This window comes from Trachinotus anak, unplaced genomic scaffold (assembly GCF_046630095.1).
Source record: "Trachinotus anak isolate AG129_WGS33_773 ecotype Australia unplaced genomic scaffold, CSIRO_AGI_Tana_v1 ptg000019l, whole genome shotgun sequence".
Classification (NCBI taxonomy): Eukaryota; Metazoa; Chordata; class Actinopteri; order Carangiformes; family Carangidae; genus Trachinotus; species Trachinotus anak.
In genome coordinates this window covers 720,028-745,513 of record NW_027273870.1, presented here as the reverse complement: position 1 = coordinate 745,513, position 25,486 = coordinate 720,028, and the positions used below count along the sequence as shown (strand labels likewise).

General features: G+C 41.3%; 3 protein-coding genes across 6 annotated transcripts in view; all 3 read left to right on the top strand.

Moving 5' to 3' along the window:
- The first annotated feature begins 1,687 nt into the window (after positions 1-1,687).
- LOC139637094 (butyrophilin-like protein 1) lies at positions 1,688-12,049 on the top strand. 4 transcript variants are annotated; one of them, XM_071505622.1, is made up of 9 exons: positions 1,688-1,843; positions 6,354-6,433; positions 6,531-6,863; positions 7,284-7,595; positions 8,437-8,556; positions 9,237-9,269; positions 9,887-9,931; positions 10,043-10,090; positions 10,229-12,049. In XM_071505622.1, the coding sequence occupies exons 2-8, from the start codon at positions 6,358-6,360 to the stop codon at positions 10,087-10,089; spliced, it is 966 nt and encodes a 321-aa protein (XP_071361723.1). In that variant the 5' UTR covers positions 1,688-1,843; positions 6,354-6,357; the 3' UTR covers position 10,090; positions 10,229-12,049. The 4 variants fall into 4 exon arrangements, with proteins under 4 accessions (XP_071361723.1, XP_071361724.1, XP_071361720.1 ...); XM_071505619.1 differs by lacking the exon at positions 1,688-1,843 and adding an exon at positions 2,650-3,260; XM_071505623.1 differs by lacking the exon at positions 9,237-9,269.
- A 1,259-nt stretch (positions 12,050-13,308) lies between these two features.
- Positions 13,309-18,709, top strand: LOC139636423 (uncharacterized). Its single transcript, XM_071504507.1, has 4 exons — positions 13,309-15,339; positions 15,716-16,042; positions 16,195-16,337; positions 16,877-18,709. The coding sequence occupies exons 1-4, from the start codon at positions 15,288-15,290 to the stop codon at positions 16,991-16,993; spliced, it is 639 nt and encodes a 212-aa protein (XP_071360608.1). The 5' UTR covers positions 13,309-15,287; the 3' UTR covers positions 16,994-18,709.
- A 1,189-nt stretch (positions 18,710-19,898) lies between these two features.
- septin9b (septin 9b) overlaps positions 19,899-25,486 on the top strand; it is a 70,449-nt gene continuing 64,861 nt past the window's right edge. Inside the window, exon 1 of the mRNA XM_071503862.1 lies at positions 19,899-20,183. Coding sequence (XP_071359963.1) covers positions 20,162-20,183 — 22 coding nt within the window. The 5' untranslated portion in view covers positions 19,899-20,161. The remainder of the gene's footprint in view (positions 20,184-25,486) is intronic.

Below are 25,486 nucleotides of genomic sequence, written 5' to 3'. Positions count from 1 at the left end.
CTGTAAGAGCAGGATTGTGTTCACATTTGACCTGGCACTGAGTGACGTGCATGGAGCTGTCTTATTGTTATTGCTCTTGCTTACAATGAGTTTCGTGTCCTGTAAGTGTCTGGGCCCAATGAGGGCTGGAAATACAGTTATCTTATATTACCATGTTAGCTTAAGATAAGCAGTTCAGACAAAACAGCGACTTTGGACTTTTGGATCTTTTAATGGGGAAGGATTACAACAGGATTACAACCTGTACTTTTTAAATGAGCATCAGACTGATTCAAAGCATTTAAGGAAAATGTACAGTGCATCCGGAAAGTATTCACAGCGCTTCACTTTTTCCACATTTTGTTATGTTACAGCCTTATTCCAAAATGGATTAAATTCATTTTTTACCTCAAAATTCCACACACAATACCCCATAATGACAAAGTGAAAAATGTTTGCTTGAAACTTTTGCTAATTTCTTAAAAATAAAAAAAACAAAAATATAACATGTACATAAGTATTCACAGCCTTTGCTAAATGCTTTGTTGAAGCACCTTTGGCAGCAATTACAGCCTCAAGCCTTTTTGAGTATGATGCTACAAGCTTGGCACACCTGTTTCTGGGAAGTTTCCCCCATTCCTCTTTGCAGAACCTCTCAAGCTCCATCAGGTTGGATGGGGAGCGTCGGTGCACAGCCATTTTCAGATCTCTCCAGAGGTGTTCAATTGGGTTCAAGTCTGGGCTCTGGCTGGGCCACTCAAGGACATTCACAGAGTTGTCCCAAAGCCACTCCTTTGTTGTCTTGGCTGTGTGCTGAAGGTCATTGTCCTGTTGGAAGATGAACCTTCGACCCAGTCCGAGGTCCAGAGCGCTCTGGAGCAGGTTATCATCAAGGATGTCTCTGTACATCTCTGCATTCATCTTTCCCTCGACCCTGACTAGTCTCCCAGTTCCTGCTGCCGAAAAACATCCCCACAGCATGATGCTGCCACCACCATGCTTCACTGTAGGGATGGTACTGGCCAGGTGATGAGTGGTGCCCGGGTTCCTCCAGACATGATGATTGGTATTCAGGCCAAAGAGTTCAATCTTTGTTTCATCACACCAGAGAATTTTAGGAAGAGTCCTGGTGGTTCCAAACTTCTTCCATTTACAGATGATGGAGGCCACTGTGCTCACTGGGACCTTCAGTGCTGCAGGAATGTTTCTGTCCCCTTCCCCAGATCTGTGCCTCGATACAGTCCTGTCTCGGAGGTCTGCAGACAAGTCCTTGGACTTCATGGCTTGGTTAGTGCTCTGACATGCACTGTCAGCTATGGGACCTTATATAGACAGGTGTGTGCCATGTCAATCAACTGAATCTACCACAGGTGGACTCCAGTCAAGGTGTAGAAACATGTGAAGGATGATCAGTGGAAACAGGAAGAACCTGAGCTCAGTTCTGAGTGTCAGGGCAAAGGCTCTGAACACTTCTGTACATGTGATGCTTTTTGTTTTTTATTTTTAATATATTTGCAAAAATTGAAAGCAAGCTTTTTCACCTTGTCAGCATGGGGTGCTGTGTGCAGGATGTTGAGGCACAAAATGAATTGAATCCATTTTGGAATGAGGCTGTAACATGACACAACGTGGGAAAAGTGAAGCGCTGTGAATATGTGAGGGAGGAAAGGCAGAGCCACGAACAACAGGGAGAGGGACAGACCCTGAACGGCCCATTACACGCAGCTCCGCCTGAACCGCGCTGACTCAAACCGAAAGTGAAAGTAAGAGGAGCTTGAGCCGCCGGAGCCGAGACCGGTCAGTCCGCGCGTCTCCCCCCGAGAGGCAGCACCGCAGCCCGGCGCCGAGTCCAGGAGCATGTACGGTGGGTTTCACGCCGTCTGCGGTGTGTCCTCAGTGTGTGTTGTTAGTGTGTTGTTAGTGTGTTAGTAGTGTGTTAGTAGTGTGTTGTTCAGACACGTTATGCCACACAGGTACGGGTTGTGTGTCGGTGTAAACGCTGTGTGTTGTGTTGTGTGTCTGTGTAAACGCAGTGTGTTGTGTGTCGGTGTAAACGCAGTGTGTTGTGTTGTGTGTCGGTGTAAACGCTGTGTGTTGTGTTGTGTGTCTGTGATATTCAGTGGGTGCTGTCTCGTCTTTGTGTAAAGTTCAACGTTAAACTCCGATTATGGTTCGAGCTTCACCTGAAACCTTCAGGACATGTTGAACTGAGGTTGAGACTGAGCTTCCTGTTTTAGAGCAACAGGAGAAGCTGACTGGTTGACTTCAGCTGACTTTCCTAACAGTGAATATTGAACATCTTGCACGCAGCCATGATGCGGAAGAGGAAGCCTGTGTGTCAGGTAGGAGGTGAGGGTAATGGAGGCCGTGCAGTTTCTTGCAGAAACACCGTGACACTGCAAACCTGCACCGGATCACAGACCTCAGGTGTTTTAGACACAGGGACAGAAAGGTCACAGGAGGGAGCCGACCTGCGCTCAGCCCTGAATCTGCAGATCAGTCCCTCAGGCCAAATAATCTGCTGGCTTCTTCAACAGTTCTGTGTGTGTGTGTGTGTGTGTGTGTGTGTGTGTGTGTGTGTGTGTGTGTGTGAGTGAGAATTGTGGGGGCTCAACCATCTACTGATGCTTTGCAAAGCCCAAATATGTGAGCTGGAGGAGTTGAAATGTGTGATGTAAGGGCTGAGACATGGTGAAGGGGTCTCGACTGTTCTGACTTTAAAAACGATGTCATCTTACCACAGATACCAAACTGCTATCGTAAGTCTTCATAAGTGTATGTTGCTTATCAGAAAATCTAATATGTAGCTGGAGGATTAAACTGAAATGTAAGTGTTGCTCAGGCTGTAGGGTCAACTGTCCACTCAGCTCCTTGACTTTGCAGATGTTGAGACTCAGAAGCTGTTGTGGAAGAGGGACGTTCACTCTGTGACAGGATCCAAACAGGAAGGCTGCAGACAGCCCAGGGCACCAGGGACAGAGCTCTCCCTGGTCTTTAATGGATAAACAGATTATGAATGTAGACATCCTGTGGGACTGCTGATTTTAAAACAGTATTACCATCATGTGCTGTGGCCTGTTCTGCAAATCCATCACTCCAAGCTTGGGGTCTCAGTTGGCAGCTGATCGCAGGATGTTCTAAGAAGAAGAAACTAATGGATTAGATCCTGAAATGATGTAGTGCATACAGCGAGTGCAGATGTCTCACCAGTGTGTCCAAGAGAATCAGAGCTATCTGCCACCACACAGCTGCACTGGCTCGATTATCACACTGGGAAAACTGTAAGAAAAACACTTCTATTGTGCTCAACTTGTTTCTCTGTTAGACTGACTGTTTGTCTTGTCGCTTGCATGTGAACTTTGTCCTCTTAAGTAATCAAAGAATTTCTTCTCCCATGGACACAAGTTGCAGATGGGACTTTTCCCGCCCTGTCCTGTTAACGAGATCATTTCATCTGGCAATTGAAAATGTGTTTTCTGTTTGGATCATGTGAGTGCGTTGAATGATACTAGTTAAACGTAACAGGGGGCAATAGTGGCTGTGCTTTATGCTGATCACACATGTGAGTGGAGTCAAAACAAAAATCAGTCAGCTCCTCTGAAAAGAAAGAAAAACTACAGATAAGCAGCTGACGTGGTCCTGAGGTCTGCACTCTCATATTCTTTGGAGTGTCGAGGATATTGACATAACTTGGCAGCTCTTACACTTTTCATTTCATTCTGAAAAATAAGTGGAATTTCTCTTTCAGTATGGCATTTCCATAAAGTGTGGGGTAATTATGTGAAACGTTCACATAAATTAAACTATTATTTAAAAGCTAAACTTTTAAAAGCTGTGATAATTGGAACTGGTTCATCAGCGAACGTCCTTTTTTTCACATGAATGTTCCTATAAAAATAAACCAAATGAACACACAAAAACAGAACCGTGTATTCTCCAGAGACTCCACTTCCTTTTGACAACCCTTTTTGAAAACTGTATCTTTAAGTCGTTTCATGTCATAAAAAGTCATATGGCAAAAATTGACTTATTTTCTAAAGTGAGCAATTCTGAGTCCTTCAAACAGTTTGGTAAGAAAAACATCTTTAGAGACGAGTGTGGGAGCTGCTGGTGAAGTTTATGGACCAATCACTTTCACTCCTTTCATGCTCCATGGCTGCACCATCTGCACATTTGGCAAAAATTGACTTATTTTCTAAAGTGACCAGTTCTGAGTCCTGTAAACTGTTCTGATAAGAAAAAAGCATTTTCAGGAAAAGTATAATTTAACTGTGAGAACTGAGAGGTCGTATACACAGACCAAAAAACTAAAAAAAAGAGATGAGTTCAATCAATTTGTGCAAACATTCATTCAGAATTGAAAGTAAAACAAGACTGAATTAATAGATCATCCAGAAACAGATAAGATATCGCGTGCAGCTTCACAGCCTCGGGTTTTCTCTTTTCTTTTTTTTTTCAGTTTGCCAGGTCAGGGTAACTCAACCTCTCTTGTCCAGAAAAAAAGCATGCACACATATGCATGGCACGATCAAGTCAAGTTACAAAAAAAAAAAATCAACAGTGAAACGGATCTGGAGATAGGATCAGATTTTGAGATTCTTACCAGTTGCTGGAGGGGTGTAAGCAAACAGGACAAGAAACCACAAGGTTTCAGCCAAGCTCTGCACGATATCGGTACTTCAGCTCTCTCACATTAAAACGCTGGCTGCTGTTAGTGCGTACCTAAATGTAATTTAAGTATCAGTTTGAGAATTGGATTCTCCCCCGTGCCAGATCTAGTGTGCAGTTATCCCCTGTGGTTTTGCAATTTCACTAAGAACAACCAACTATTTGTTTAGGACAGACCAAGTTATTTTGATTCCATTTGTGTCGTTGCTCCTGGTCCATTGAAAATTTGTGCTTTGTGTTTTTCATGTGGCCCAGTGCTGGTGAGACACTTTTTTAATAACCTGCTCACCACCATTGGATCTTCATGATTTAAAAAATTACAAATAGGTTCAATATTAGAAACGTCACAACATCACACAAAGGTTAATGTTTTATTTCCTTACTTTTTTCTGATGTAAGTGGAGGTGAGCTGCCTCTGTGATCACACACTGTGGGCAGTCCACGGCTCTGCGTCAGTGTTACTAGTACAAGTAAAGGTGAGTACATAAGTCTGTGGTTCCCCTGCTCAGACCAGGTCATCAGCGTACCTGAGTTCTGCTTTCATCACTTTGATTGCTCAAGACAAACAAACCACACCTCAAAGCCACACAAACCTCTTTTATCCATATTTTGCTTCCTTGAAAAAAAAAAAACTCGATTGTATTGGGATAATATGGCAAAAAATAGATCATTGTGTAATTGTTACATGTCATAAAAAGCAGCTGCAAGCCTCTCCTACCAGCTGATGAACTCCTCATACAGCATCCAAGGGCTCCGTGGTTTCCATCTGGAGTTCTTAATTTAAGTGACGTACACAGTAAAATCAACATGTCGCCCTGGGAACTTTACAGATCTTGCACAACCAGCGCTAGACTGTTGCAAAACCTTCCTGCACTGTGCACTATCGGAAAGTTGAAGAAACTTGATTATGTGACCATTAACAGTCCGCGGTGTTTCATAAGTATTAGCTGGAACACAACATCTGTCTGAAGATGTGATGTAGCAGAATCGTGTATGCAATTTTGGTGATTAGATTCTGTAGAGATATGTGCAAAGATGAACTTCATATAAAATGTTCTTGTATTTACACCACAATGGTCTATAAATGAATTTATGTGAGGCCAAATAGGATCAAACAAGACTATATATGGGTAGTGTGCAAAATTGAGGACATAGTTGAAAACTGGACCATAAACAGCTGACAGTCTCTAAATCTCTAAATCTAGTGACAAATGCAGGCTGTTAATGCCCCCACTGATAGAGGCAGTTGGCGCCAGTGGATTTTAAAAAGGGAACAGCCAATGGGGAAACTCCATCTCAGTTGTGGCATTCGGCTGATCAATGGTTAAACTGTGATCACTCAGTCACTCAGTCATTACAGGGTGGACGCGCTGCTGCTGTTCAGTCAAAAATATGCACAGAACACAGAAAGCTGGATTTTCAGTATTTTCAGAAATGTGACTTCAGCTTTAAAAATAGTTGAAATTAACATTAATTTTGAATAATATTAAAGTGCAACATTATTCAAGTAATGATTTCTTTATATGAAAACTCTCGATACAATAACAAACTGTCAATGTGAACTGTGCAGATGGTGCTGCCATGGAGGATGAAAGGAGTGAAAGTGATTGGTCATTAATTTCACCAGCAGATAACACACTGGTCTCTAAAGCACGATAACATATTTGTCCCAACATAAAAATTTCTTGTTTTAACTGTCATTTCAGGGAAATGAACATGGCCTCCCTTGGTACCCTCTTCCTTATTGTCGCTCTCATCTCTCTCACTGCAGGGATTGCAAATGCTGGTAAGTTCTACCATAATTTGAGAATTGAAAAATATGCGACGCTGCTAACTACTAATGAAATCTGTCTTTTTTTTTTTTATGTGTGTGTCTTCTACAGTTTTTGTAAAGGTGCAATGCCAGGCCAACACTGTGGGACAGATTGGCCAACAGGCACTGCTGCAGTGTGTTGTAAAAGCCACAGCCAAGGACGCAACAATCCGGGTGGTCACATGGAGGAAAAATGAAGCTAAGTATCCTTCACTGGTTTTTCACGCAGGGGAAACCACACCGCAGCCAGGCTTTAAGTTTGCTGAGCCGTCCTGGGACGACAAGAACATGAACGTGTCCCTGCTCATCACCAACACAAAGCTGTCCGACGCTGGAGTTTATACCTGCATGGTGGTGACAGACAGTGGTGATGACAAGAGTGAAATCAACCTTGACCTTATAGGTGAGAGGCTCCAGCCACAGAGAGATGATCACTTTTAGACAAGAAGATGTCTTCAGAACGAATCCCTGCAAACTCATTTCAAAGCCTAACCTTGAATAAAGTTGTTTCTGTGTCTGTTTTTATATGCGTTTTATTTACACACAGTAAATAACCTACTGAAAGATTAAAATTATGCCCTCAGTAAAGTGAAGATTGTTTAGAGATTAAGGGACTTTCCTGGCCAGGAAGCTTGGTATTCCCCTAACTCAATGTCAGTTGGTTCCCCGGTGCAATTGCTTATTTTCAGTTTCATTGTGATAAATAATGGCATTCAGAAGATACTTGCAGCTGTTACCAGTTTGTTCTGATTGTCTTGCTTAATGTGTTGTACGTCACTGTCCATCTTAATGATCATGAATTCTTTCCATTTTGTCTTTGCAGCCAAATACAGTGCACCGACTATACACTCCACCCCTAAGAAAATTGAAGTAAATGCAGATGGTACCCTGATGTGTGACTCAGATGGTGGCTACCCCAAAGGTCATATTCGCTGGTTTGATGAGAGCAACACGGACTGGACCAAAAGTTCTGAAATGGAGGTGCAGCAAAGAGAAAATGGTCTGTTTCGCCTCTCTAGCAAGCTGACTTTGAGGAGTGGATCCATTTTCTCCAAGTACACCTGTGTAGTGTACAACGCCAGTGGAGGCAAAGAAGCTGAGGCCACATATGAAGTAGAACAACAAAGTCTAGCAGGTAGATATTGTTGTTGCACCACACTTGACACCTTCAGGGCCTTTTGATGTAATCCTGCAGCAGACAGTAAAATGTCAGACAGTAATGTCGCCTCCTTCACACGGTCACAGCTTACCCGAAATTTAAAGCAGCACAGATGTCACCACTGCCACATAAACACACTTCTGTTTAGGATTTCTTATCTAAGACGACCTAAGAGATTGTAAGTCATGTAAAAGAAAACATCTTTGCACGTTACACAGACCGTGGAAATGCTGAACACAAAATAGCAGCGGCTGCACATAATTACATTCCAGAGAAGATTTGAGTACTGTGCACTGGCAGCCAGTTTCTCCCTCCACGTAGCTGCAGTATGGGCTATAACTACAGACAAACATCACTGTGTTGTAGTTGTTTTGATGCACATTTCACCAGGCTGCCAGGCTTCAACATGTCTCTAAATCTGACCTGATATGTATCTCAAAAATTCAAAACACTGCTCCAAAAAAAACCCAGAATGCTTTACTTCATGGTCAAAGTCTGATAAGACTAGATTATGAAGTTTGATCCACTGCTCAATCACACTGTTGTTATTTCAGTGTCATGTAAGTGCTGCAGGGCGCGGTACAATAATTTCTTTGCTTTGTGTTCGAATATGTTAACTCAGAACTAATGTCCAAACTATGTGGAGAAATCTGGGGTGAAAGAGAAAGTGAATGTAGATTGTTCAAGTATCACATTGGGAATGTCCCATCAGTGTTTACATGGCTCTCTTTCACTTGCACTTGCATCATTATTCTCTTTGGTTTTGACTTGAAGTATTAAAGCATTAAATCTTTATTATTCAATTGAAATTATTCAGAGCGAGGCGGAGGGAGTAAATCGTATTCAGCCTCCAAAGTAGTCGCTCCTGTGGTGGTCATCGGCTCGCTGATCGTGGGACTGCTGTTGGCGCTGTTGATCTATCGAAGGCGATCTCAACGTGAGTACCTGCACAGACCCTCATTTGGCTTTTGTTCAACGTATTTGAGTAATGATGAGAAAGTACAATTAAAGTTAACAGTTGTTGCTGGTTTGATGTAAGTGTTCCTACTTATTCTAAGAAAAGAACAAGAACACACAGCAGCAGGCTTAGACCCCCAGACACCCCATGTGAGCACTTCTGTGCCAACATTTAATTTCTTGCAAGAGAAAAAAAGAAAGAAAAGTATTAAGCGCTTGAACTGTAGCAATTAACCCTTGTTTGAACAACACTTTTGTGCTGCAGTTTCTATTCCGGGACAGACCGTGATAAACGGGAGTGAGCAGGGGCCCTTATGCTGCTAGAGAGAACATGTACAGCAACACAATACCCGTATTAACATGATGAATGCAAACCTTCTCAATTGTTGCGTGGGATTTTATGACGGGCTTTCAGTTAACAATAACCAGCAAAAAGGAAATAGACGGACAATAGGGTGAAGGTTGAAACCAAAATAGGTGGACCTGGAAAAACCTGATCAACACTGGCAAGCAGCCATGTTGTTTAGTGTAGCTACCATTTTCCATAATCAGAAAGTGTTTCCAAAATGTCAAAGATTGAGGAAGTAAACACAAGTAGACATTTGCAGAGAGTGTGGACTCACTGTGGTGTTCTTCATTTTATCATCACTTTATTCGCAGTGGCCCGGAGATGCTCCACAGCACCCCTTATGGGTACGTCCATCTTCGGACGCACTATAGCTGCAGCATGAAGATCTTACTTCCGGGTGTCTGTTGATTTATAAAGATTCTTTAAACTGATTTTTCTGATTTGATGCTGCCTGAAACTAAATATCTGCCACAGACCTGCTGACAGATTTGTGATTCATGAGTGACTCCTGAATTCATCTGAATTCAGCTGGCTTAAACTAATTAAGAGTCTTCTTAGTCTATGCTTTTTACCATTGTTTACTGGTGAATGCAGTTGAACATAAGAGAAACCATGAAACCGAACTCAGCACAGACAAGTTTATGATCTCCCTCCAAGCTTTTGTGAGCTTTTACTCCTCCTATGAATTTTGTTCATGTTTAAACATGTTCATCATAGACTTTGTTATCTCTTCACTAACGGGGAATCATAATGTGCTGGGATTCCAATGACTTGATACAACACTGGGCAGTGGTTTTCCTTTTTTCCATGACTTGTGGCTTGGTTACTAATCGCCAATAACTGAATCATAGCACATCCTGAATCCTGTTGTGAATGCTTGCTCATCATGAACTTCCTTAATATGGTGATGGTTTCACAGCCACCCATTGTAACCCGCAGTAAAATATTTAATTTGTTACAGGTGATCATCATGAGGTTTGTAGATTGGAAGTGGAATGTGAAGCAGGTATGTGTCTAATTAACAAAACTTTGTTTTATTCATGTTTTCATTCATGTTTTCTTTAATGTTTGCAATCTATAAGATTTAATTAAGGCTTTGTGTTAAATATTTTTGCAGCTCATCCACAGAAAATGGATGAATATGGCCAGAAGTTCCAGGTCTAAGGTAATTACAGTGCTTCAAGCAAACAATTGAAGCAATAAGTTTCACCTCTGTGTTGTTATGTGTGTATTGGCAGTGACAATATCAAATATCTAAAAACACCATCTCTCTCTCTCTCTCTCTCTCTCTCTCTCTCTGCAGGAGACACTGCCTGTCACATGAATATGCAAACTTTCTGACAACCTCTGAAATCAACACTTCCTTTTTTGCGAAATTCCTCTCTGTCACTGTATTTCTCCTATTGTGAACAGCATAACCAGAGACAGCTTTGATTACTTTGATTCATCAGAGGAAATGTTCACTTATCGATTGTAAGCTTCCTTACAAAACACTTTAATATCAAGTCTGAACCTAAAGAAAGAAGATCCTGTCTGATTTTCAATCAGTATCAGACAACTGGAAGCCAGGGGGTCGTGTTCATCGAGGATATCAGGTGCAAAATGTAGCAGAACCAGAACACAAACAGTAGTTATGGTAGTTTTAGGATGGCACTGAATATCTGAGTTTGAACTCGTTGTTGGAGGAAAAAGGCTGTTAAAATATGTCTTTGTTACTTTCTTTCCCACACAGTGAGTGGGCCATGTTGCAGCTGGGCAGCAGGAGCAGGGGCCAGAATACATTGATTCATATTCTAGTACCTGGGGCAGGGAGTCACATCTGTGTGTGGAGCTTCTTGCTCAATTTGTGCAGACTTTTAGTTTTCATATTCCACATAACTCAATAATTAGTCATAAGTTTTGTTAAAGATGAAACTGCCATTACAGCAAATCTAACAAAGACAACCAAAAGTAACAATGCATTAGTAAGTCTCAATACTTTTTGGCTTTGCTGCCATGCCTGTGGGACTCAGATATAAGACATATGTTCCTAATAATAATGCAAATTGTTAAAAATTCTCACAAGTCTATAAAGTCTTTCATTTATATAGTTATTAGAATAAAAATGCTGTAATTTCTTAAACAGCTGTACCATGTAGCTTTTAGTAAATGTTACTCAAACAGGGATTTATTATGTACTAAGTTGGATTAACTCAAAATCAATGACAGATTGTGTTTTTGTACCGAGTTTTTGTGTTTTTAATAGTTTTGGGACAACAGTGTATTAAAGTGGAGACACTGTCCCTAAACAAAGAGCACCTTCACTACTGTCAGAGGAAATTATTGTACTTTTATGGAACATAATGAGCTCAAAGTTTGTTGAAAATTTAAAAAAATGTATGTTACTAGGTGTACACTTAAATGGTCCTTGTACAGACGTTTATCATGGTTTTCAAACTCTCTGGTCAGACTGAGTGTCAGTCTCGTCTCACCTCTCACTGCTTGAGAATATTCAACCCCTGCAAATCTCATATCCTTTTTCCAACCACTGAGAAAGTTCACAGATAAACACTGGTTGTGCTTCCATTTGCCACATGAGCTCCACTTGTCATAGGCACAACAGTGTTTTGTGCTTATGTAACATTTATCTACAGTGTGCAGCTTCATCTTCTGTCAAGCTGATTTTTGGTTTCCTTGTTCTCTTGTGGGTGTCCATATTTTTAGGCTTTCAAGAGCCTGATTTCTGATCTAAGATGTACAGGTAACAAAATGTTTTGTACTCCAGGTGTATGCTAAAAAGCCGACCAATGAAAACACCTTATCTTCATCCTCTAAAGTATATGATATTATTATATTGATCCTGTAATACAAAGTGATGGGAGTTAATCATTGACTAGGAAGAGAAAAACAACACCAGGAAGTGAAATGTTTTTGAGGTGAACCTGTGTGCACAGTTTTTTATGTACTACAAATCTGTGAAAATTTTTCATTCTGTGTGTCTGTGACTTTATGTCATTGAACCAATTTATACATCAGGTCAAAATGAAACATTTTAATTACTGTGTATTTGTTCAGTTTGAATGATTAAGATACACTGAATTGTAATCTGTGTCTTTCTTTTGATTAAAGCACTCTTTGAAGTGTCCGACTGATGTTTTATTATTAGTTTATCTGGACCAGATAACAGAGACGTCACTCTTCTGATCATTCCCCCCAGTTTCAGATGAACACAGATATGACAGATCTGTTCAGGTTGTCTAAATCAGCTCCTGCGGGACTTACATGTGAGAAGTGACTGTTAACGTTCACTTCTCTTCTCTCACCTGGCGGCTGTTTTTAAACAGCCACTTCCTGGTTTCCATATTTAATTCTCTCTGATGAGCTCGTTTGATAAGAGCGCAGTATGAAACCACGCAGCCTCTGCTCATGTTCTTCCCTCTGCTGGTAAAATGATTCGATTCATCCTTGTTCCTCTTCCTCTTTGTTGGGAAATGTCTCAGTTGTGAGTAAAACCACAGAATTTCCAAAATTCTTCTAAAGAAAGATGTGTAATTTAGAGCTAATGAAGCGTTATCACATTTTTCTAACAGATACTGTGTAAATGATTGATAGAGAACAATAACTACATGGTTAACTGAGAGACTTCATATGAGGCTTTTAATCTGGATCAAGCATCTTATTGCTGTGTCTGCTGTTTCATATCATATTGATCTTGTTTTTATTTTATATCAATAAATAAAAGATATAATATGAAATAACATCATTTTGATTTAAAATGAATATTGCAGATTCAGATCTTAAATTACTGTCAATCCTTCCATCTACTGGACAAATAGCTTTACAACATATTGTTAGCAGAAGTGGCCCTGCTTAAAAGCAAAAACAAACAAATGAACATGTCATCAGGAAGTCCCGGGCGTTCTCTTGAACATGTGCATTCAAATTGAACCCACCACACATTAACCAGAACTGTGAGAGCTCCAAGCCAAGAAACTAAGTGAGCCCAGAGTTTACCAAGAAAAAATAAATCTTAATTAATCTTAATAAGTATGATCTTTTTCATCTGCACTTGTGCCCCTCATTTATTAAATGTATTCCTATCAGCTCATTAATGTCTTTTGTGCACATACAGAAACTGAGACATTGCAGAATTTGACTTTATTATGCATAAAAAAATGTTTCTCTGGTCACAAGCAAATGTGAATTCTGTTACATAAATGAGTCATACTGTGCAAAATTCACAAAAGTGAACAGTATTACACAGAGATGTGTCTGTTATGTGGCCCACCCTCACTGATGTAAATGGGGTGGACAAAATAATAGAAATATAATCACAATACGATTCAATAGCACTAGAAACACCTCTCTATACAGTCCAGTGCTGTATTAGACTGTGATAGTTTAAAGTGAAAATGGAGTGCAAGTGTGCTGAGTAAACATCTTAAAAACAACCCCACCAGCAGTTTTACCATTTCAGGTATCATGTGTCACGACTAAAACATTCACTTTCCAGCTTCATCAGTGCCACAGAGGTTCTTTCAGACGACCCAAAATCAACAGAATATGAAGTTTCACAATCTACTGTGAATAATTCTGAAGGCTGAGTGAAGGCATTCCAGGTTCAGTTTTTATTGTTGGGCCTGCATCTAAATGAGATGAGACTTTCAGATGTTTATCAAAGGCCTACTATAATGTATTTGACTGTAACACACTTTGTCCTGCACCTCTATTTTAAATACTAATACCTATTTTGTCCACAGTGTAAATAACCTCCAAATTAGCCCGTGCTAAAATGTATGGAGCAACACAGTTAATGTTGTCACAACTTCAGCCAGGCTTTAGGTTTTCATTTGTCTGTTTCCTGTTTTGCCACACTGACTCTCATGTGATTTCAGACTCTGCCACTCCCTCCTGCTCTGCATTACCTGCTGATTTCATTCACCTGGCCTGCCCCGCCCCCTCACTCACCTGCTCCTCATCAGCTAATCAGCCCTTAGTATATGTACCGGTCCATTTCCCTCAGTTCTTTGCCTGATTGTCTAGTGTGTTTACCTAGCTCTCCAGCATCCTGTGAGCCTGAGCCTGAGCCTGAGCCTGAGCCTGAGCCTGAGCCTGAGCCTGAGCCTGAGCCTGAGCCTGAGCCTGAGCCTGAGCCTGAGCCTGAGCCTGAGCCTGAGCCTGAGCCTGAGCCTGAGCCTGAGCCTGAGCCTGTTCGTGTCTTGACCTGCCTTTTTGGACTTTGGACCTTCCCTTTTGCCTGCTCCTGCTGGATTTGTTTGCTACGCGGATTGACTACCTGGTTTGACCTCGGCTTGTTATTAAACACTGTTCCTTCATCTGAACTGTTTCTGTGTCATGCTATTGGGTTCTTGCCTGCCACTTTGTGGGACCTGACAAATGTGTTATTACTTTGAATATAGTTGAAATTTGTCTATAAAACACACAATTCAGATGAAATTTTACATGTGCAGTAAAAGTAGGTTTACACTTCACATACAGGGGTTTTGACTTGTCATATATGTTCTCCCCTAATGTTTTAATTGATTAATGTGACAATGTACCCTTCCACTGTTGTTGTTAATAAGGTCCACTAGAGGGTGATCTTACCTCCTAATTATATTGCAGGAGATATTTTGACTTGTTAAAGCAGAAAAAGCACAATGAGACAAATTTTGTTAATGGAGGTTATATCAAGTTACATTAAGTGTCCCAGAGGGTCCTGACAGCGGGACAGTGAGTCACCATGCACCTGAAACATGAAGCAGGTAAATTTATTATTGGAGAAACACTCAATAAAATGCATTTGTAATTTCTGTAAGTTTAGTTGAAAGGTCCATATGCAAACTGACAAATACTTAGTATTTATATGATATGCTTCATGTATTTTTACATATTAAATCCCAGTTTGTAAGACATGAAGTAGCCACAGTATTGTTTTGTATTTAATTTCTGGTCTTCCACCAACTTCCGCTAGAGCTTGTTCCCACCTCATAGTTATAAAGTACAATCAGGTATAAGGAACAAATGTTTCTAAATTCATAGTCATAACCTATGTTATTTATTTAGTTAACATTATTCATAGTGATTCATGATTTCTGTTGTTTTAAACTTATGACACATAATTTAAACTCTAAGGAGTTTCTTAGCCTCAGCCTTTTCCTCCACGCACATTTCCATCATCTGGTTTTCAACATCTTAACAGTTCAGCCAAACTCACAAGTTAAAGGCCATATCACATAAAGAAACTGAAATTAAATGATTTTGTCTCACAGGTTGCACGTCATCTCACCACATCAAACACCACAAGAAGCACTGTTTGCTGCACTATGTGTGTGTGACCATACATGAGAGACAGAGACAGTGCGTGTGTTTAGTGCTGCAAGATGATGCTGCTCTGTTGGTCGCTACTGTCGCTCTGTCTGTCTGCCAACGCAGGTACGTTCATTTACTTTTCCTGACATTTTAAGAAGATTTTCTTGCAGTTGAAGGCAGCAATATTCACAGCAATAATAATAATAATAATCATAATTACATTTATTTATACAGTACTTTTCAAAGTTACAAAGTGATTTACATAGTTGGAGCAGGATTAAAACATTTCACAGCTTCAGTGAGGTGGATAAAAATCCTTTAATCAAAAATAATACAAATGGAATAAAGAAGTTACCCAACAATAGTATAGAATAAAACAACAACAATAATAGAATAGTTAAGACATGTTGGGAAAAAAACAGTGTACTTTCATTAATGACAAGACGTTGGACCAGCTGAGTAAAACTAAGTCTGACCAGTTTTTCTCTTTTTATGACAGGGATCACTGCACTGCAGCGAGAACCTGGTGAGAACGTCACTTTGGAGTGTTCCCTCACACAATGTCCCAGAAGCCCTGACGAGCTTACCGGGATGTATCTGTATCATTATTCAGTGGAGAAGGAAAAGGAGCTTTACTATTACCATAAATCAGAGAAAATCTCCCCACGGAGCAGATACTCAGGGAGGGTTGAGAAGAAAGGATCTCTGAAGAACCACAACATCACCATCAGTAATCTGACCGTGGATGACTCTGGTCTCTACAGATGTGTCTACAAACACTCCTACACTGAAGTCATATGCAACGTCTACATACTTGTTATATCAGGTGTGTTTTTCCTCTCTCTTGCCTTTCTTCTGCTTTATACTTGCATCACAATGAATCAATGATGTGTAGTATCACTCATGAATGCTCAAAAAATATATTTAAGTACAGTACTCAAGTAAATGTGCTTTGTTACTGTCCACCCCTGTACACAGGAGAGGCACCGTGTCCCAGATCAGAAAAAGAGGCTCTGGCCGAGGACGGCGAGAAGAATCCGCCTCTGGTGTTACTCCTGGCCGCTGCCTGTTCCATCAGTATAATAGCAACCACGATCTTCCTCCTGCTGATCGTCCCGAGGGTGAGTCCAGTTTGTGCCACAACTAAAACAATCAACCTGTGCACTGTTCAGCAGCAGTTTGCTCCAGTGTTTGCAGATTTTTATTTACTGTGAGACACTTGCACAAATTTATCAGTCTATCACACTGCGTCCCTGCAAAACCACATAACTGCTTGAGACACAAGGTTTACCCTTCATCTAAAGCCACTGAATGCTCTGTCTCCTTCTGAAGTGCGGATGTGGATGCAATGTTTTCAAACTTACTAATGTCATGTCTTTAAAAATTTTAATTTGGAAGATTTGGTCCTATTTGCTGTTATTATTTTTGGCGGAATATCTTTTCAAAGGGAAATCCAACATAACACTTTTCCCTCTGTTGCAACTAATACAGGCCTCTTACCTTCACACAGACTACACACAACTTCTCTTTTCCTCACCTGCTTCACTCCACCAATCCTTGTATCCACTGTACCTCTATGGAGGAATCCTCATACTGTACCTGTGTAATTTTCCCTGACACTATGCAGACAATCTCTACAATGATATTTCACTATCAACAGGTGAAACAATGGATCAGCAGAAGAAAAGTGAGAAAAGTCCCACAGAGCTCCAATGATTATGTCTACGAAGTTATGACAAAGAATGGTCTCCAGCCTCTGGCAGCTGTGGAGCAGTAGCTGCCAAGGCCAAACGAGTTTGATTAGAAAATGCAGAGCACATATTATTGTCCTGATGACCATCGTCTTTATATTTTCTCTGGATTCAAATTTTCAATTGACTTCAAGCAACTTACATTAGACAAAATGTAAATGAGAATTCTAAGGTGGTTATAATGAATAGATTTAAATGTTCATTGTTATAGTTGTGTATTATTATTAGTATTGTTTTTGTATATTGTGATTATTTTTGTTTGTTGTTTCTTTTTCATGGTTTTTTTCTGGCTGCTGCTGTGATATTTCTATTTGTGCAGAAGTTTCTAAACTCTGTCAGAGGTTTTGCAATGACAGCAAAGAGAGCTTTATCTGTATTTGGTGTTTGAGTGTGGATGAGGGTTTACAAACTAGTGCTAAATAATCACTATAAAGAAAAATTATCAACTTGAATCCAATCCAACACCAGAACTGTGTCTCTGTCAAACATCACTGCTTGTAACAAACATATTTACCAGTTATGGGCAGGAAGTGGGGGCTAAAATAAACCACAGGCTTTACAGAAAAAAAAGGGTGTGAGTCACACACATTTTTTATTGTACAGTTTATAAAATGTGTTGAGTTGCAACATATTTACACTTCAATCATTTCATAGAATAAACTGTTGATGCTTATTTTAGTTAAAATGAAGAGCACATGGTCTGAGTACACAGCTTGTTCTGTTATTTATTCCATCAACTAATAAGATGGTGGGATTTGGTCTGACTGTGAATGTGGTTCTTGACTGTTACACACAGTAAGAGTCAGTCACACAGTTCAGTCACCTAACCAATCTGAGCTTCCTTCCTGACTATGGTTTACACCTTATATGGTCTGAGCACCTTGTCCATCATGTCACGCACTACTCTGTCCTGCTGCATGTGTCTGTTAATAACCAGACGTCTCCCACAGCCTCTGTTTTGGTTTTCTACCAGTATATACTGGAGCCAGCTTCACTAGGGTGTGGATACAGACAATTCTAGCTACATTAAAGAGCGTCTATGCTGCCAGTTGCCTCTGCCCTATAGTCTTGCTTAATTGATTTTTTATGATAATTAGAAATGTACTATAATTGCACTGCAGCAGCTACAATCACCAAGGATGAAAACATCACACACACATCAGCACATATAAACACACACACATCCGTGCACATACACACATCTCCTCACAACGTGTTTTCATTGCGGTTCACACAGAAATATACACACTGGCACCAGACAGAGACACAGACGTGCAAAGGCTGATACAAATTAGTGAGTGATTTAGTGAGTGGTAGTATGGTTTCTGTCTGATGTGGTTAACAATCAGATACTCGAAGATAAACCATGGCAGCAGCACTGTATCGAAGGATGAGAGTCTTTAGTTCATCCTGGGCAGAACTTCTACACAGTGCATTGATGTTGTGTGCTTGATGAGACTGACTTGGGTTATGGTTACTGATGATCCATGCCACCTTAGCCTTTTTGGATAAAGGGGTGAACAGACCTCTGTGACGTCACAGCAGGAAAAAGCACAGGTGTTATCAAAGCAAACAGGTCTCTGGCAAATAAAGACACAGGGAACCGGCCATGAGGCAATGGCTGTTTTTACACTTTGCTTCGGGCATTGGGGGAGTGGTGGTGGTGGTGTGGGGGGGGGGGGGGGTACCTGTCTGCAGTATCAGTCGACAGTTGCGGGTTTGAGTCATAGTCTTTTATATGTTTATTACCTTTACTGAAATTTTCCAAAGCTCGTGTTTTGTAAAATAAATAATAAATAAATAATAAATAAATAAATAAATAAATAAATAAATACACTTTCTACCCACAGTTTATTTAATTTGGTTATTTTCTTCGCCAGAATTACGAAGTAAGGCCTTCTGGGAAATCCTAATTTGTCCAATCAGCTGGCTCGTTTTCTGATCACTGGCGTGATGCTTGTTATTTTCTCAACCTTTTAGCAAGAAGCCAGGTCTTTAGTCAATGGAGATTAATTCACCATGGAGACCACGCTGAGCGTCACCATGGAGACCACGCTGAGCGTCACCATGGAGACCACGGAGATGCTCAGCGTGTTAGCCAGCATCTGCAGCGGTTGTGCGCAGGAGCAGGAGTTTACGTTAACAGCCACTGTGGCTCCCTGGTGCGACAGACGGAGACATGTACATGGAACAGAAGCATTGACAGTGTTATTTGCTCGTCCGGTCTAATAATCCATCTGCAGCCTTCAGCCTGTTTTTCGTGAGACATTTAAATAGTTGCAATCTCACCTGTAACCAGGAGAGAGCAGCATTGGACAGTTATTACACTGCAACACACTGGACCTTTCACCCAGCTTGTGCTCGTTGAGAGGCGCAGACACCTTACAGGAGAAAACCTCCACACACAGCGTCGTCTCAGCCAGGAGTAAGTCCAGGTGTGTCTGAGAGGAAAGCAGGTCATTTGTCAGGGCAGCCAGGCTCATTTTACCCCGAGAGCTGGTTTCGGTAAAATACGCTTCAGTTATATGACAGTCACCGCGTTCAGTGACAGGTGAGCACATTCATAACAGGACCAAAGTGAAGCAGACAGCAGTGTGCGTGCTCAGGGAGCTCATCTGCCAACACCCAGAGAGGACTGAGTCCACATCCCTGTGAATGTCGGGATAAGAGCAGAGCATGAGTCTGCTCAAGGAAGCGATCTGAAAAGAGATGATGCGGTTCCCATCGGCCTGCACAGCTGTGTCAGGTGTTGCAGCATGACTTCCATCATTGGAGCTGAATGCCCCCAATCAACCAATCAATCAACCAATCAACCAATCAAAGTAAGTTACTCACTCGTTAGGTTACAGTGACTTGATAATCAGCCTAACCCTGGATGATGGTCCGTGCGTAAAGCCCCCCCCCCCCACCCCCACCCCCCTCCTCCTCCGTGCTCTCACGTTGGTTTTATCTCGGTCGTGCGGCTCCAGACTCAGCCTCTCAGTAAAGTGCTCATCGTGGAGCTCAGCGGGTCCCACGGCCTCTCCGCGCCGCCTGCAGCCGCCCTGTGCCGACACGCACCGACAGCGAGCTGCACGGAAGCGAGTGAGGGAGAGTGAGGGAGAGTGACCCGGACAGTCCGAGGTTTGCTCTGAGGACCGACGCGCTTCTTTTACCGACGACTGAGTGGAGAGCACCAGCAGCAAACCCAGAGCATGAAGAAGACTCCAAATTCAGGTACAGATGATTATGAAAAAGATATGATGGTGAAGTAAACTCTATATGGTGATAACATACTGCATCCTTTTACCTTAGATATCACATGATCTGCAGAAAAATAATTAAAAGTATTAATTATACATGTAAAATGTGACCTACTTTTGAGTATGATAAATGAAATAATTGTGTTTGCATGCCCAAAGTAACACCACATAGTGTACATGCACATATATTATTTATGAAATCAGTGTATTATAGAGCTGGATTTCCAGTTTTCCTGCTAGAAGACTGTTTGTCTTTCTGTGAGTAGAACGGCACTGCTGAATTTTCTCTTTCAACTTCATTTCTGTTTATCTGGAGTTTCCAACTTGTCAAACTCTTTCAGTTAGTTTTTCCCCCTCTGCTGTTTTCAGCCAGCTTGTTTTGTAGCTGAGTGTACAGCACCCAAGGGAGCACCTTGGGGTCCGCTGGCTATTAAGTCCAATGTGCATCATCATCTGTCCTTCTCAGCCTGAGCGTCTGTGTGGATGCACTGACCCCTTGAGGCTGTAGTCTCATACTGCTGCATGTGTATTTGGCTTTAACAAACATTTTAGATGATTGCTTGCTCATGATATCAGTGATGATGATACAATGGTTTGTGACACAATATAGTTTGTGCTTGTGCATTTTATACAGCACATCTCTGGCTTTGCTCAGGCCCCATCTGTGTGTCCTCCTTCTCTCAACATTCAGGAGTACAGGAGGGGCTCTGGGCAGAAAAATAAAGCGCTCTACACAAAACAGACACAGAAATGTGGCACAAGCTGCTGCTGCTGAGGCTTTCATTGAAAACAGGGACACATGAAGCACATGAGCATGAAGAAAAAGTTGTCATGTTGATTCATGCCATGAAAAGACAGAGCTGTTACCCACATCTGTTTGAAAGTCAAATCTTCATGAGCAAATTGCATGTAAGTTGCATGTTTTCAGGACCTTTGAATGGTGACCAGCAAAATGGCATGAGATTTGAACATTTTCTTTTTAAAGCTGTGTTGATAGTGTTGTTTTTACATTGCAGGTTTTTGGCAATGTGAGGCCTACTCCCTTGCTCTCGAGTCATATGTAAATCAAGTTTTGCAGCTGCCGTCATTTCTGTGACTTTAGTCTTACTCAAGTCCAAATCTCAAATCACAAACACAGCAGCAGTCTTCCTGAGCCTTAAGGAATCAGTGCTTGACCTTTCATAGAATAGAAACATGGGAAAGGCCACACCAAGAGGTGAGGCCCTGGTTTGTTTAAGGAGTCTTATCGCTGTCAGTCGCTGTCTCCGGAGATCCTCACCTGCACTCACACATCAGTGCCATACAAACACTCTCAAACTGTCAGTGGTGTCTTCAGCCAGTGGTGAATTAATAGCTTAGCTGTTGGTCAGACTGCCGTGGAGGCTGGACAGTCACTTTAGGTGTGTGATAATAGTGCTGTGCGATTGTTAACTTTCTTTACCCAGAAAATAAAGAAAGTCCAGATGTTAGCATACTGTCCAGGAGGCATGGAGGACCACATTGTCGGTCACTGTTGGCTGAATAATGCTGAGTATTTTAACGCTCACGTCTTTAGGCACTTTGATTATCAGGCTGTCTGGTGTCTAAGCCTGTAGTCACAAAGCATTTTATCTTACCACTAAGTTCTCCTAAGTCACACTAAAAGTTTTCTCCTAAATCCTCTTCACAAAGCTGCTGAGACCAACTAAGAGTGCGACTCTGTTGCTGTGGCTGACGTCAATTCTCATGGACGAGCCTTCAAGAACCACAATGATTGGTTCATGAAAGACCCGTCTGTGCTGGTGAAAACACATGTGCAACATCCAGCAGTAATAGCAATAGAAAAAGCACGTAAATAAATAAATACAAATTAAATAATTACTGATTACGTGCTGTTTATAAAAGTAGTGGATTCTCCAAAATGCATCTGTATGAGAAGGTTTTTTTTGTAGACCTGAGAGAATTTAATTTTACAATACACTGAATTCACTCAATGGAAAAAAAAAAAATGTAAAAACTCACTTAAACCTTACTAATTGCTTTTTCACCACCTGTTGTACCTGTTGTAAAGATGCTGTGGTCCCAGGTCAGGTAGGGTGTTGTATCCACTGTCCACCACCAAGCGACATGATGAATATGATGCCTTTCAAACAGCTGCCTCAGGCCAATCTCCAGGAAGATCCACAAATTGCATGTAGATCTACTTTGCAACCATGTCAACTCCAACCTGTATGTTGATGGTGTGATTTTTTTTTTCCTGTTTATAAATATGTCCTCGTCTTGTGATGGTGCAGTAATTTTACATGCGTTCCATCTATGGCACTGATCACACCAGGTCGACCAGCACTGGCCATGAAGCTGCAGCAGTTTCTCTGTAGTTGGCAAATATCCAAAGGAAATCATATGAATTGTCCTATGATGTGGGGTCTACAGAGCACAACTGACACGCCCATTATTTTTAGGAGTTTCTCCTAAATCGGCAGGTTAGAAGCTACTTTTAGCCTTAAGATGCTCTGTGAATACAGGCTCAGATCTCTCTCTACGCAGCCACACTCCATCCTCATCAGGTCAAAGCTCACAGACGCAGCAGCAGTTTTTTTTAAATTCAGCATCTTGACCTAAAGGTGTCAAATTATCTGTCAGGCCGGAACATTTCATGGCTGAACTGAGAGAGAACCCAATTAGCAGTAAGTTTTTTTTTTCCTAATGAAAATCCTTGTTCTGTCACTCTTCTTCTACATTTCTAAAGTTCTAGCTTGTGTGGGCTGTCAGTGTGTGATAATGCAGAGTTGTGCAGATGTGTAGTGAGAGCAGCACAGACCAAGATGAAGGACCCTTCGTGTGAAAAACCCTTTCATATCAAATCCCTCTCACTTTATGCTGTTGTCAAGTTTCATGTCCTTCTGTAGCCTCTACTTTTCTTTAATACGGTGAAGCCTCAATAAAAATGGCCAAAATAAATCTCAATCTCTCAAAAGCAACTTCAAACCTCCATATGTGGAAATACCTCTCAACTTTTACGTCCTCTCTGGGCCGAGTACGTTAGATCAGTGCTTTCTCAAGTCACTCGTGCTTCATCTGACTCTCCGAGCAGGAACACTGTGGTGTCCCTTCTTAGATCACCAACACAAATATGTTGGCTCCCATTTAGGAAAGTCCAGTGAGACTCAGAGCTTGTTGGGCTTAATGAACTCGATGTGCCCATGTTGTTCTGTAGTAACTTGACTCTGACTGAACAGGGAGACCCAGCAGAGTAAATGCACTGTTTTTTTTTTCCTCCCCCCTTTTTTCTTTCTATCATCCTACGCATGAGAGAGCCCAGTCAGCTGTGCTATATATTCTCTTTGGTTGGGTCATTTTTGAAAACAGGCTCGTCCTCAGCTTGAATAGACTTCTTTGTGGTGAACGTTTGCTGGGGGCTGGTCACGCAGATTTTTTGGACCTTTCATCTTTGGTAGAAGATTTGATAGAAACTCAGGGAGGCGTTCTTGATGTTGACTTGTGGGTGGAACACAGGACACTGACTGATGTGGTGCCAGTGAAGATGACTTTGGCTGTAGATGTATTTTCCTATTGGGATGATTTTTTTTTCCACAATAAACTTCTTCACTGAAGTATTTTTAGGTCGTCATGTTAGAGCCGCAGACTGAGTAGAACACGCAGTGACCACCACTACGCTGGATGTCTTGGGGAGATATTCTCGTTTCTGCCAGTCTTACAAGGAAATGGCTGATTATTACAATGACTCAACATCTCAGAGCTTCAGCAGCCTAGAGGCCTTTATGGCCAAGATTTAGTAAAGCGGATTAGACGTAGTGGGTGGCACATACAGACTTTGGCCCACACATTACAACACTGACTTAGCGCATTAAGCTGGTAATGTTCTTCAAATGAGAATAGACCACTGAAATATTGCAGGTCCAATCTGCATCCAAACGTAAAAGTTAATATTTCTAATAGGACTTAGAGATGCTTCAGCTATTAATTGAATTTCACTGAAATTGGATCATGATATGATCATGTCATTGCATCGTACTAGAAAAATTGTTATCCAAATTAAGGATTGTATACAAATTTGAATTATTACTTAAAGTTGCTCTGATCAGTATATTTAACAACACTGTGAAAGGTTTCAGCTCCGCTTCTCTTCACAGAGCTTTATAGTGAGTTTCAGCTCATTGTTCAGCTGTCTGTCTTGTATCTTTATTGTTTTCGGCCACAGCAGGCACCTGTTTTGAGCAGAAAAGCTCTAAAAGCCAAGTGTAACCAGCAGCAAGCAGCAGACAGACACAGTGAGTGACTAGCTAGTGAAGTTTTTGGCAAATAAAGAGGCTGATATTTCTCTCAGGAAGTGGTAGAACCCAAAAACTGAGCTAAAAAGGAGGGAATATTGGACTCACCCATGTAGGACTGATTGATTATTCTCAATAGCAAATGATGTATTAATTTTTTAAAATGTATTTGTTTAATAGTATAATCCAAAGCAAATAGTGAAAAATATCCACCACAAGTTACCAGAGCACAAGTTTTTTTTTTCACTTTAAACTGCAGGATCCATCATGTCGTCCATCCTCCCACTAAACCACACCAGTAGGTCCCGTAGAAAACCAGCAGATGAGTGGAGTCAATACAGCTCTTTATTTGCCTCTAACAATGGCTCTTCAGTGACAGCTGAGCTGGATTCCCTTCAGTCTGAGTCATATATTGGCCTGGACTGCCACCACATTCACTACTACTCCCTGTGATAATAAAGCTGTCTGTGGAGAGTTTGCTATTCATCGGTGAGTGTCAATTCAATTCACTACGTTAGAGTCCAGCTGCCAAGCTCTGCTCTTCATATAATCCTTATCCCTCTAAAACCTCTGCTTCACTCTCCTGTATTAAACTACCTTTATCAGTCTTCTCTTGCCAGTGCCAAGTACAAAAGCTCACCGTCTTAGTCCCCAAGTGCTGCCTTAGATACTGGTTATTCAACAAAAGTTTCTCTCATTGAAAGGTCGGAACTTTTTTCCCCTTAGATAAACTTTCCCTCAGCTATTAGCCTAATCCTTTCACTCCCACTTCAGGAAGTGACACGTGGTTTTTGCTGTGTCTCTCATGGATTTATCTCTCAGTTCATCTCTCTTCATAGCTCTAATTCCTATTTGATTAAACTTAGCTTTGGGCAGAGAAATGATGACCCATGCTTTAACAATACATGCGTTCATGAAGGAGACCTCTCTCCCTGGTGATTGGTGTCATCTGCCCCTGTAAGCATGACATCATCTGCCACTGTGTCAGAGTTTGCCTATAAATAGA

Excerpts from the sequence above, each read along its gene's own strand:
- LOC139636423 (XM_071504507.1), top strand. The coding sequence starts at position 15,288 with ATGATGCTGCTCTGTTGGTCGCTACTGTCGCTCTGTCTGTCTGCCAAC. Across the intron at positions 15,340-15,715 it reads CTGTCTGTCTGCCAACGCAG|GGATCACTGCACTGCAGCGA; the intron begins GTACGTTCATTT and ends TTTTTATGACAG. Across the intron at positions 16,338-16,876 it reads TCCTGCTGATCGTCCCGAGG|GTGAAACAATGGATCAGCAG; the intron begins GTGAGTCCAGTT and ends CACTATCAACAG.
- LOC139637094 (XM_071505619.1), top strand. The coding sequence starts at position 3,178 with ATGTCTCACCAGTGTGTCCAAGAGAATCAGAGCTATCTGCCACCACAC. Across the intron at positions 3,261-6,353 it reads ATTATCACACTGGGAAAACT|GGAAATGAACATGGCCTCCC; the intron begins GTAAGAAAAACA and ends CTGTCATTTCAG. Across the intron at positions 6,864-7,283 it reads AATCAACCTTGACCTTATAG|CCAAATACAGTGCACCGACT; the intron begins GTGAGAGGCTCC and ends TTGTCTTTGCAG.